This window comes from Balearica regulorum, chromosome 2, assembly GCF_011004875.1.
Source record: "Balearica regulorum gibbericeps isolate bBalReg1 chromosome 2, bBalReg1.pri, whole genome shotgun sequence".
In the NCBI taxonomy this organism is placed as follows: Eukaryota; Metazoa; Chordata; class Aves; order Gruiformes; family Gruidae; genus Balearica; species Balearica regulorum.
The window spans coordinates 143,119,728-143,132,407 of record NC_046185.1 but is presented as its reverse complement, the minus strand read 5'-3'; the positions used below and the strand labels follow the sequence as shown (position 1 = coordinate 143,132,407).

At 39.0% G+C, this 12,680-nt stretch overlaps 1 protein-coding gene across 5 annotated transcripts in view; it reads left to right on the top strand.

Moving 5' to 3' along the window:
* CDK14 (cyclin dependent kinase 14) overlaps nucleotides 1-12,680 on the top strand; it is a 320,956-nt gene that overhangs the window by 210,029 nt on the left and 98,247 nt on the right. For all 5 annotated transcript variants that reach the window (XR_012834151.1, XM_075746221.1, XM_075746218.1 and 2 more), the window contains one exon: nucleotides 4,825-4,888. Coding sequence is in view for 4 of the 5 variants with exons in the window: in XM_075746221.1 (XP_075602336.1) it covers nucleotides 4,825-4,888 (64 nt within the window). In the remaining variant the exon portion in view is untranslated. The remainder of the gene's footprint in view (nucleotides 1-4,824; nucleotides 4,889-12,680) is intronic.

Genomic DNA, 12,680 nt, shown 5'->3' with positions numbered 1-12,680 from the left:
CTCCTGACATTTGTTTGACTAAACTTTGTTTATTCATCAAGTTGACCTAATGTCAAAAAACTTGAAAATTCAGCAAATTGCTTAGCCTGATTTCCATAAATGTTGTCTAAGGAAAGGCAGCTCATTTGCATGCTGATCTTGTTTTTCATTCTGCTCTGTTGCTACGAACCCCTGAATTATACCACAGGCTGCGTGTTCTTTGTCTTGTTGAAGTCCAGACCATCACCTTTCTTGAAGATCATCAGATCTAACAAGGGTTAAAGCATCATTTCAGTAATATGCAGCTTTGTATATTCAAAAGTTGTAGTGCAAATGAAAATGCTTGCTCTTTATTAGTTATGCCAACACTTGGGAAAGAGCTGGTGGCAAAGATTTGCACTGCTGCTCATCTTGCAAGAGATTCAGATGACTTCTCCAGATAAATTGTTACCCAGAATGACCTTATTACATGGCTGGACAAATTGTTACCCAGAATGACCTTATTACATGGCAGTCATAGGGAATGTTTTTGCATTCAAAACAGAATACAGGACAACATGACTGATTGTGTTGATAGAGTGGCATAATGCTCACTGTAAAATAATGACTCCCTTGGATACCAGGAAGCACGTTAATTAGGGGAATGATGAGTCCTTGTAAAATCAGATGCAAAAAACCAAACATTTTTTTTCTTAAATTAAAAAATTAAGGCAATGCAATAGACCTTAAGGCATTTTTGTTGCATTTGCTGGGAAATCTTTCTATATGATGCTGTTATATGGAGATTTGAACAGCAGGTTCTGTTTTCATAACTTTCTGCCAAACCATAACAATGTCAATTGGCAGTAACGGTATTTGGCCCTCTGTACCCTGATGTATTGTAAATCTGTTATTTTCATATAAATAGATTTCTTGCCCTACAAATTAGATTAGAATCTGATCCTGAATTTGAAGGTCATTTTCTCATTTGTTAGGGAATAAAAGAGCCCAGAGTGGTTTATGTTACAGTTGTATGTAGTGTGGAAGAGCAAAACCCGAGTAGGTTTTGGCCTTTTCTTTACAGAAACCATACCCATCCTGGTCCCTGGAAAATATTAAATCCAAATTTGAGAACTGTAGATTATTCTTGTGTTAGTAATTCCATGAAAAAAATAGGATATCAAACCATGCAAGTTGAATGTTTACCTCACTGAGAAGCAAATTATCAGTAAAGAAAGCAAACAAGTTAGTCTTGTTTCAAATAATTCTCAATGGTAAATAAAAACTTATTTCCAATATTGAAGCTTGATTGCTATGACAGAGGTAGTTATTTTCATGGTTTTGGGACACAAAAAGAGACACATGGAAAGAGAAAGTGTTAAAATGTAGAAGAGACAGAACTCTTGGTGGCATGCTTGGGATCAGAAGTGGTGGACCATGAAAGGATAGTCTGGACTAGGAGGTCACCCATAAAATAACAGCTCCTGGTGTTCAGTTGTTGTCCCAGGCTGCTGTGTCTCCTGTATCTTCCGCTGGTTGCTGTAAGGTTAGCCTTGCTCCCCAGCACTCGCTGGGTAAACAGTGGTTTGCTACAGCTGAGTCTCTCATAAATGAGGTAGATGGTAAGATGTTGTCAGTGGTTTGGTCTGGATAATCAGTCTTAGCTGCTAAGGGACACTGTTTGGGAATAAAACTAGAAGACTGTTGGGTTCTCCCTTCCTCCTTTGCTTTCCTTTTCCATGCTGGTCCATTAATTCTCTTTTCTAAGACACAAAACAAGGCAGATCCTTCTCCACCGTGGTGCTGCAGGTGAACTCCACTTCGCTTTGTTTATAGCAGGTGTCAAAACTCATTGCTTTGGCTTGCCCAGTCCCACCTCATCAAAATAAGAAGACTGATTGCTGCTTAGCAGCATCACTTTGCAAGTGATGCTTACAAATCTCTTTATGCTGACATACCTGTGGGCAGTGACTCTTTTCGTCTTGTCCAAACCCACAGTTGTTTTACTGCTGCCTTCTCCTCCTTGTTTGTTGATTGATAGCCACATATTGTGAATTTCTGTATTGTGTGTGTTCAAAATTGTGTGGAAGAAGGATGATCTTTATAGTGTTTGTAAAATGCATTAAAATACACTATTCTGGATCCTCGCCTGAACTACCAAGTGCCCCTACCTTAAAAATGGCAGGCATTTAGTTGATAGAAAACCCTGGTTGCTTTTAGCCTGACTACTACCCTTGACAGCAGGTATAAATATTGTAAGTGGTTTGAGTACTCCAATGCACAGAACTTGTTTGTAGCTGGCTCTTAAACGCTGTAGCAGCAGATGTGCTGGAATATTATTAAAGAAATGATTGGGAAACTAGTGAAAAAAATAGTGAGTCACGTTAGATTCATTACAAAGGTGATGTCGCATCAGGCCCTCTGTTACTGGACCTGATGTTACTTTGAAAGTCAGAATAATCCATTTCTTAGCTCCAATTTCTACGTTAAATTGGTCTGATAAATAATCTACCTTGCATTGGAAGTTTCAGATTTTGCTAGCTGGTTTTAATATTCATCCGTACAGTCCCTTAGCTGCCTATGTCTCACCTAAAATAAGAGATGATTAAGAACAGACATTTAGAAGGATGTGGCTAATTTTCTTATATTCATAACGTTTCATGAGAGAATATTCCTTTGATTTTGTAAGAGGGCTTGCAAAGTTGAGGATCATATTTCTTAAACTGAGGATGCAAGAATCTCTGTTTTCTATCCGCGGGCTCCCTCTCCTGGTCTGGAAAGTGCTTGGCGCCAGGAGCTTGATTAATACAGAAGGCAGGTGAAAGTTATTTGCAAATTGATTTAATCATGACATAGTGCCAACGGCGTCTCCTAACTTCTTCTTCTATGTTTAATCAGAGAATTGTGCTCTCCCTAATAGCAATAATGAAATGAATATGGGTGTTGTGATGAATCAGGGTTGCAGGGCCAGGTTTATCTTATTCAAATGCCGATTAAGATGTGTTTCACAAGCACTGAAAGCAATGCCCTACAAACAGTATTTCCAAATAAAATCAGTGAACTTGCATATCCAAATAACCGCATGAACATGTACAGTCTAATTGAACTGATACTGTCATCTTTGTTTCTCTGACACCTTGGTGCTCTGCTTTCACCTCCTACTGATCATACTAAATCTAAATTGGTCTGTTTGCTTATTGTATTCAATGGTGGGGAAAGATCATCTTTGCATTAATGTTCTTAGATTAGAAACACATTAGTATTGTAAATTGCTTAACAAATTTGAGGCCCTAGAGTCATAAAGCACACTTTGTAATTAAGAATTCTATCTATTTAAGAGATCACTTACTTTTGCCTCAAGTTTTTAAGCTAATTTCTAAATTTTATGAAATAAATTCCTGGCAGAGCAGAAGAGAAATTTTTTTGGTGTTTTAGCTTCCCAGCCTTGCTTCTAAGACTTTTTTTAAGCTTGAATTTATTGACATGAACAAATGTTTACATAGATTAAGAAGTGCAACAAATATTCTAGAGTGGTCCTTCCTTTAATGCTCTTAATCCATATGTATATTGCAGCAGACAGAACAAAAAAATCTCTTCAGCTCCAGATGATTGGGAACAGATGTCTTGTAGCCTGCCCTGAAGTGTCATATACCTTCACATACTTGGACCAAAGTTTTTTCACACTAACTTTGTGCTTGTTTTGTGCTGATGTAAGTGACCACAGAATATCACAGTGACTCAAGGTATGCAGGTCCAAAAGATTTATTCAGGAGATCTGCAGTGCAGGTAGGGGCAGGGCTGGCAGGGGGTTTTGTACATTTATGACAATGCAAAACAAGCACCAGACTGGTGTGAAATGCTTTCACTTTAGAATATCAGTCTTTTATTCCAGGGCCTGCGTTTATAACAAATATTGAAAACACTCCCTAGCATTTTCATTCATGTTAGAAATTGGGTGTAAATTTGTAACAAGAAAGATCCCGCTAGTGAAATATCAAATTCCACAACTCATTCAGAAATGCATTTCTAGAGCTGCTAATTTAGGTGTTCCTCTCAGCTCCACTTAAAGCAATCATTGACAGTTATGTCTTAAGAAGCAAAACCAGGTTTCGGAGAACTCATTATAGCAGTTCTCTCAATTTACTTATTATTTGTGCCAAAGACACAGGCGGTGAACTTTTCGTGTGAGCAGAGGGTATAAGATGCACGTGAGAAGTGTTAAAAATTTTACTGCTGAAGGTTGGTCTGGTTTACACTCCAAGGAGGAGGACAGTTGAAGCGAACAGAAACAAAGCATAATGCTTGAGTCAATAAAGTCCATATTTCCTAAAAATATACTCTTTTTAATGTGTACTACATCCACATAAAATGACAACTGTTCGCTGTGCATTCTTGTTCATGCCATGCTCTTGGTCATCTGCTTCAATATCTATGCAAATTTTCTATCATAGCATCTATTGGGTACCTGTTCATCTTATTTAAGTTTACAGGGATTTAAATTATTTCTAAGCTAAAATATCTAGTCTCTGTAAAACTAGCACTCTGAGATTTAGCTTGACACTTGTCATTGGAAAGTAGCTTTAACATATATTGGTTAAATAGGCATTTGGACAGGAACAGAGTACCGTTATGTGCTTTACTGACTCCACTGGTACCTTGAAACCACAGTAATCATTAAACTTTTTGTACCCCCTTTCTGCCCTGCTTCCCCCAATCATTAAGCCTATTAAAGTTTAGATTGTAAGGTACATTGAGCTCTTTGGAGGAGTGGCTTTATGCAATGCCGTGACTTGTTATGTCTTTTCCATTAAAGCAATGTGTGGTTTTTTTCTTTTCTTTTTTTTTTCTCTCTCTTTTTGTGCACAGGTACTTGGAACACCAAACGAAGATACGTGGCCTGGAGTCCACTCTTTACCACATTTCAAACCAGGTAGGTTCAAGTGCCAAGTTCATCCAAATTCTCCTCCTGGAAGAACAGGACACAGAAAATTACATCCCGCCCACAAGCTTCAAAATGACCTGGTATGCAGTGCACGAACCATAATGCACTTTTTCTAGCTTCTTACTTTTTATTGTGCTCAGGGTGGGTTTTTTTGTTTTGTTTAATTTCTTTGCTTTCTTTTGCATTTTTCCTGTTTATGTACAGTATGAGCCCTGAGCTGCTAACATTCCTCAGCCACTGAGTATCGTACCTTTCCAATTGCTGGTAGGCTGATTCCCAGTCAGCATTACTTTTCTGCAGACCACCCTGAACTTGGAGGAATACTAGAGGAAACTAAAGAGTACAGAAAATACTTTGTGAAAGCTGAAGTTACTGCCAGATCATCTGTTAGTACCTTTCTACAGAGGCTCAATTTTTTAATGTGCATTGTACTTGAAGTTGTCATATTCTACAACCATTCTTGAAAAGCTGTTTCACCATCTGATACCTTTGTGTAAGAGGGAGCAGTTTGTTCCCCAGAGACTAGAAGTACATGGTCAGCTTCGTTATGCTATATATATGTTTATGCGTATATATGTACTATATGTAGTCTTGTGAACTTTTGAGTGGGGATCTTAGAAATACTGGTTTTTAAACATGCCAGGCAGGCAAATGAGTAGGAGATGTGATGTCTGGTGGGGGTGATGAAATACTAGAACTGGTTTTCTAGAGAGGTTTGACATCTCCATCCTGTTAAGAATTGATATGACAGGGCCTGAGCAGCCTGAACTCACTGGACCTGCTGTGAGTCGGTTTGGTCGAGATGGTAAAGAGGTTACTACATGCTTTAAGCTGAAGCACTTAATTGGCTCCCAGTATATTTTACTAGGATGAGCCTTCAGTTTATAACCATATGGCTAAAGGCTGGAAGTGAGTGACAGAATTGACCTGGGAATCCAGTTTCAGGTGTTTTCCTCCTTGCAGGCCTAAGGTCTCTCAGTAAGCTCCCGGTTCTGCTTTAGTGCAGATGATAGTCCCTTCAGCTTTAGTCATAAACTGTGACAACCTGGCATCCTATGTCATTTAAATCTAATTTCCAAGTCATCTTATAGGTTGGACTTGAAGATTCCCTTGTCATTCCAGCCTGCCTTATTGGTCAGATCTGCAGGATCATAGTGGCTGCTTTGGGGCAGCAAAGAGGCAGGAGATGGGGCAGAGGAGTTGAAAAGAACAAGGAGATCTAGGCAGCTCTCAAAATAAGAGAAATAAACAAATATATCATAAGGCTAATCCTGACAGTAACACAAAGCCTCGAGAAAAAGGAAGACAGACAGCTTTCTTGCACATTGCTTTTCAGTCTCAGTCCTAGTGCTGTCTTATTGCTGTATAGTGAAATGACTCTCTAGTGAATTAGTAGAGAGAACCGTTTTAACAAGTATAGTTTTTCACTGAAATACTAAGAATACAACGGTATTCTTCCCCAAATTGATGTGTCGTTAAGTTTGCAAGCTTCTGTGTTTCTCATTCTTGGTACTGATTAAAAGGTGAGCATATACACAGAATCCTTACAAAAAGATAGTGGTTTTTAACAGCATTGTTATTATGCAAGAATAGTAAAGGGCAGGAGAAAACCTGGAGATGTTAGTGAGTGCTCTTTGGGTTTGTTCTTGTTTTTATTCTTCTGTGTGACAAAGAAAAGTTTTGAACAGTAGATGGCAGCCAAGAAATTTCCTGGTTTGTTTTTTCTGTTTGGCTTCTGAGTGTGTTAAGGGACGTGGGTTTATTACCGCAGAAGAACATCAGCAAATAAATCCACAGTAGGCACTTCATTAAATCTAATTTTTATACAGGCATTGTGTTAGACTTGCTTTTATTTTCTCCATCCCAGAGTATGGATTTTGTTAGTTGTGAATACATGATAGTTATACAAATGCAGAATGGGGAGAGGAGAAAAGATGCCTCCAAGACATCTTGGTCACTCAGTATTTTCACCATTTCTGTGTGGTGTGCTCTTTGCTCTCTCGGATCCTTTCCACCTCTGTGAAGTATGTAGATTTGCAAGTCAGAGTAATTATTATCCTAGCTGGCAATTATTTAATCTTTCTAGGGCCTGTTAATGCAAAGCTCTGAGCTCCTGAATTCCCATACGCTGTGGAGGTCTGAGAGCACTCCAAAGGAAAAAGCCCTCTTCTGTACACATACTATGCTCTGCACTCCCTTTGTACCACCCCATATCCTTCATGGCCTTGGTAAAAGGAATTTTTTTTGTCTTATGGTACTTTATTTGCTGATTTTAGAAATTAATTGAGTAATTGGACTTTATGCTGGTAAAGTGTGGAATGATTAAAGCAGCAAAACATGCAGCCTCAGGGATCATACTGGGATACCAGCATCTAAAGCAGGCTCTGCACAAAGTGCTGTGACCTGCAGGCTAGGCTGGACTTACACAATTTGCTTGTGTCATTAAGGTCATTGGAGCTGTTCAGTCATGGATCTCTGTCGCTTCCTAAAGAAATACTTTCCTTCATGCCATTCTGTGCACAGAAGTTTTCTAGCTGTGGCAGGGCTGCATTGTCCTCTTCTGCAGATGCTCAGCCAGCCATGCTCCCCTCCCCTGACGTTGTTACACCCTAAAGAAAATTTCCTCAGTGTATGAGACTGAAAGACTCTTTTTTCCTAATGTTTTGGAGCAAAAATGGAGATTAATGCTTAGGGGTTTTCTTAGATTAGATTAATACATTTAGGATGACTTAAACTTTTCCTTTCCTTAGCAGGAGAATGTAGGAGAGAACCTGAAGTGTCTTGCCAAATCTGAACCAATTCCATTATTCTTTAAGATATGTGAAATTACTGCATTTAAATACAGATGATATGGGGTTAAGTAACTCCTGTGCTTTGCGTGTCTTTAAGACCAATAGCTGCAAACAGTAAGTATGATAAATTGAGAAGTGCAGAGAGCACTGGTGATGAGGCTATCAACATCCATTCAGGCAAGGTTTTGATGCTGTAGACTTGAGTTGTGTAAACATGAAACAATGGGATTTGAACAGAAAGTCTCAGTAATAAATAGTTACTATAGTTAAAAAATTGCTGGGCACAGTAAATGACTGTGGACTTGGGAAGGCTATTGGGAGTAGAAACAAAATTTCATTGTATTTCTTGTTTGCATACAGACTTAAATGACTAATTTTCATGCTGTGATTTCATAGGGCATGGTCCTGTGCTGCAGAGAGCTAATCACAGTTTACTAGGACAAACATGGCTGAAAAACATGGCATTAGTCTCCTCTCCACTGGAGTGACCAAGGGTCTGATTATTATGGAAAGTAGCCAGTGCATAAACAACGATGATCTCTGACTTCTTAATATGCGGGAACATTTCTGCAGCTGAATAAGAAATGTGTTCCTAAGGCTAGCTGTGGGTGGCTCTACATCTTCTAAACCCCTAACCTTACTGATTTTAACAGCCTGTGATTGTGAAAATAAAACAATTGTAATTTGCTTTCCCATTAAAAAAGTGAGAAAGCAACTTGTATTTTATCTGCCTGCTTTGAGATCTTTGGTTACTCTCCATCTTACAAATACTCTAAGTAATATGTGAGATATTTGAAGCTAAAAGTTGGCCTGTTCTTTGAGCTTTCTCAGTGCCTCAGCCTCAGTGCTCTCAGTTTGCGTTTGCAGATGTATAAACATGTACAGACTCACATGGGCACACATCTTGCGAAGTAAATTACTTAAGGATGATCTAAAAACTGCATTTGAAAATCCTGAAATACTTCAGAAGTATTTTGGTAACTTCAGGTTACCTCCGTGATTCACTTTGAAGCTGTTATGATTGCTATAGTCTTGGGTGGGTCTTCCTGTACCCACATATCACCAAAGCAAGCCAGCCATTCAGGATCACTGTGAAAGTAAATTGTCTGCCCTCAAATAAGAAGGCAGTTTGAGGAAATTGAATAGAGGTTGTTGTTGTTTCAATAAAATCTTGAGATTTCATGCAGCTTAGAAGCCCCATGTCACAGGTTATTGGACAGAGACACTGTACATTATGACCATGACCCTCTGACACATGGCTTGGCGAACGTGTTTTCACTATTTATTCTTTTGTTTCAATACTTTAAGAAACGAGGATTTGCTGCACTAAAACAGGTCCAACCACTGATTCTATCGCTGGACCAATATCTCTGAGAAAGAAATGAAAGCAGGCATCTGCTATGTCTCATCTCCATGAGTGGAGATGGAGCAGTATTCCAAAACAAGCTGCTTCCTTACCAATCTCAACTCCTCCTGATTTTTGTGTATTATTCTCTCCATTGTCATTAAATCTCCCATTTTTCTTAGTCTGGAGTCTTACTGTCCTTTCTCCTCCAGCCATTTCTCCTGGGATCAGAGCCCTGTCCAAATAATTGAGCAAGATAAGCCTTTCATATCAACACCTACACTTAAGTTTTCACTTTTCCTACATTCTCAATTATTTTTTGGGACTGATGCTACATAAACTCCATCCTAAGAAGTTAATTAGAGATTTATCAGAAGGTACTGTCAGTCAGCAATGTGGGAGAAGGTAAGAAATGGTCACGACAGCAGATAAATAAGGCAATGGTGTCCATGAAGAGATGGTAATAGTCAAGAAGAAATAACTTGTAAGGAAGGTGGAGAAAACATGAGAATGCTTTGTAACGTTCACTGTGCCTCAGTTTCTTTACAATACTATTTCTAGGTGATAGATAGTTAAGTATTTAATCTTGGGCTGATGGTGTGGGAGCCTGAACCTCACTATGTTCAACAGACAATCAGATATAATATAAAGTAATACACCTGAAAAGGTGCCTTTATGAGACAATGGAAACATCTGCTGAGCACAGATTTTTAAAAGAGAATCCCTAAAGTCAGGATGAAGAGAGTTAAGAGAAAGTGACTCTCCTTAAGGAGAAAGCAGAAGACAAAACAGAAACTAGAGCAAGAAAACAGCATTTGTAGGAAATACTGCATAACACAGAGTTTGCCAGAGATTGACAGATACTTCATGGATTTATTAAAAAATCCCGAGTTTGTGACTGACAAAACCACTGCAGAGCTGGTGTTCTGACTTGGGAATTCTGTTTTGCTTCCCAGGTGATCAACAAATACAGATTTGGTTTAGAAATGCATCTTAACAGCTGATTGATAGCCAAGTTTTTTCAAAGGATTAAGTCTTCATTTAGAGTAGGGCTGGGCTGAGAGAATAAACTCCTTTGGCAGAAACCTGTGGAAATACTGTATATGAGGACACACAGCTCTTCAGACTTTCACGACAGTTTTTCCTATAGAGTTTCACCAAAGCCTGTCAACAGTTTGTTACACACTGAATCGATATCTTGTTTGTTACAGCTACACCAGCAAATGTTCCCAGACGATGTGGAAGTCTCTGCTGTTAAAACTGTTAGAGCAGCCTCTGGCAGGCCTTTAGCTCGTGGCAACTAGCACTTCCAAACAATTAATTCCTGGGAATGGTTTGGGAGTTCATGTGGGCTGGGGACCACCCCCAGTAAGAAGAAGGAATTTCCCACCTCCTATATTGGAGTTTGGAGGTGGAAGTAGCCTGGAGAATAGAAGGCTCCGGGGAGACCTAATTGTGGCCTTCCAGTTCCTGAAGGAGCCTACAGGAAAGCTGGTGAGGGACTGTTTATCAGGGAGTGTAGTGACAGGACAAGGGGTAATGGGTTTAAGCTAAAAGAGGGTAGGTTTAGATTAGATGTTAGGAAGAAATTCTTCACTGTGAGGGTGGGGAGGCACTGGAACAGGTTGCCCAGAGAAGCTCTGGATTCCCCTTCCCTGGAAGTGTTCAAGGCCAGGTTGGATGAGGCTTTGGGCAATCTGGTCTAGTGGAGGGTGTCCCTGCCTGTAGCAGGGGGGTTGGAATAGATGGTCTTTGAGGTCCCTTCCAACCCTAACCATTCTATGATTCTAAGAGTGCAGCAGTGGTGGACACAGGACAGTGATGGTGTCTCAGCCAGACAACAGTCCCAAGTACACTCAGCTGACTGGTAGAGTTGTAGTCTTCAGGAATTTGAATACTTGAAGAAAGGAGAGAGGGAGGTTTGTAAAGAAGAATTAATTTCAAACTTTTCTCCCTCTTTTTTAGTTTGGGGAACATTGTAATATTCAGTGGTTCCTCAAGTTTCTGGTATCCACAACCCAAGGGAACATAGTTGTCAGTGTTTTCACCATCCTTTGAACAAAATTGACTGAATCTGAAGTAACTGTTGTATATGCCAGGGAGCCAGGTGAGCACTGCTAAAAGGCAGAACCATTTAATATGAAAGTCCAGTGCTTTAAATGATGCTGACTATTAAAACTACATTTTCAATTCATGCTCAGTAGAGAGTCTAGTAAACAGCATCTGTCCTTCCTCTTTGCACAGCCTGTGCTCTCTAAAGCAAGTGCTTTTGGACAGGAGGGGAGGGGATGGGGATGGAGTGTGGGGAATTGAAGTCATTTTTCTCAAGACATTTGACATACAAAAAAGCAAAGTTTAACTCATGATTATGGTAAAACTCCAATTGTGATTGGACTTCAGTAAAAACTCTAATTGCACATTAGTGCTGCAAACAGTGCTTGAAAATTTTGCTTGTCAGTGTGGATGCTTGTCTTTATATCTTTAGTTAATATAATTTAAATATTTTTAGGATTGAATCTTTAATAAGAATAGCATATGAGTCTTACATATCACAATACAGCATTAGTCACTTTAGACTTTTAATTTAAATGTAAAGAAAACCCAATTAAAGAAATCATGCCTTAGACTTTTCAAAATATTAATTATGATGATGTTTAAATATTTGCATTTAAGCTAATCACATTTGGTTTTAAATAGAGAAGAACATTAATCAAGGAATGCATATTAGCTGGCATGTTTTGATTAACAACATAAAAAAATGCCTTGAAGTCAAACTGCATTTTAAGTTCTTTGGTTTAGACTAGAAGCCGATTATCAACAGTGCTAAAAAGGAGCTAAAAAATCAAAATGTAGTCTGCTTCTAATTCCTTGTGTAGCTTTTCTTGCCTATTCTAGGTCCTTTCAAGACAAACGTGGCAAAGGTGTAATAGTTCATGTGTTTTTCTGACTGATAAAAGAGAAAAAACCCTCATCTTGTTTTATGTTACTTAAAATGCAAGTGCTTATTTTTTCAGTTCTCACAGCAGACCAGTAGTTCCTTCAGTGGTCTGCTAATAAGCTCACTAGTGACTTCTGCTGAAATTCGCTCCTGTTTGAACCTGCCCTTGATGCAGGGCTGTCAGATGGAGCGTGTTTATCAGGGAGATAATGATGTTTGCAGTGGAGAGCATGTAGGTATAATATGTGGGCACACAAGTGTGTATGCATATGTAAGTGTAGAATGGTTGTCTAAAGAAAATAAGAAATAGAAATACTGTCTATTTCTATAAGAAATACTGTCATTTCTAAGACCACTTAATACAACTGGGTGTAATGGATGAGCTTTCTGGCACGGGCTTTTTTTTCCCCGCTAAGTCTTCAAGCTGAGTACAGTTTGGGAGCAGTTGTTCTAAGAACATAATTTTTTTGATGCATCAGGTTTGTCAAATCAACCAGCTCAAGAAATTTCCTCCCTCTCTTCCCTCTGGTTGCTCATGTCTGCTTCCATTTTGCAGTTGTTATTCCAATATTCGTGGATGCTACTGTTTGTGGAACACAGTCATAGAAACTTCCTTGGCACACAAGACATTAAGTTGTGTTGCAAGGTCTCAAGCAAAGAGTAACTCAAATCCATTTACTGCTGCAGGAATGTTTGTGTAACTGC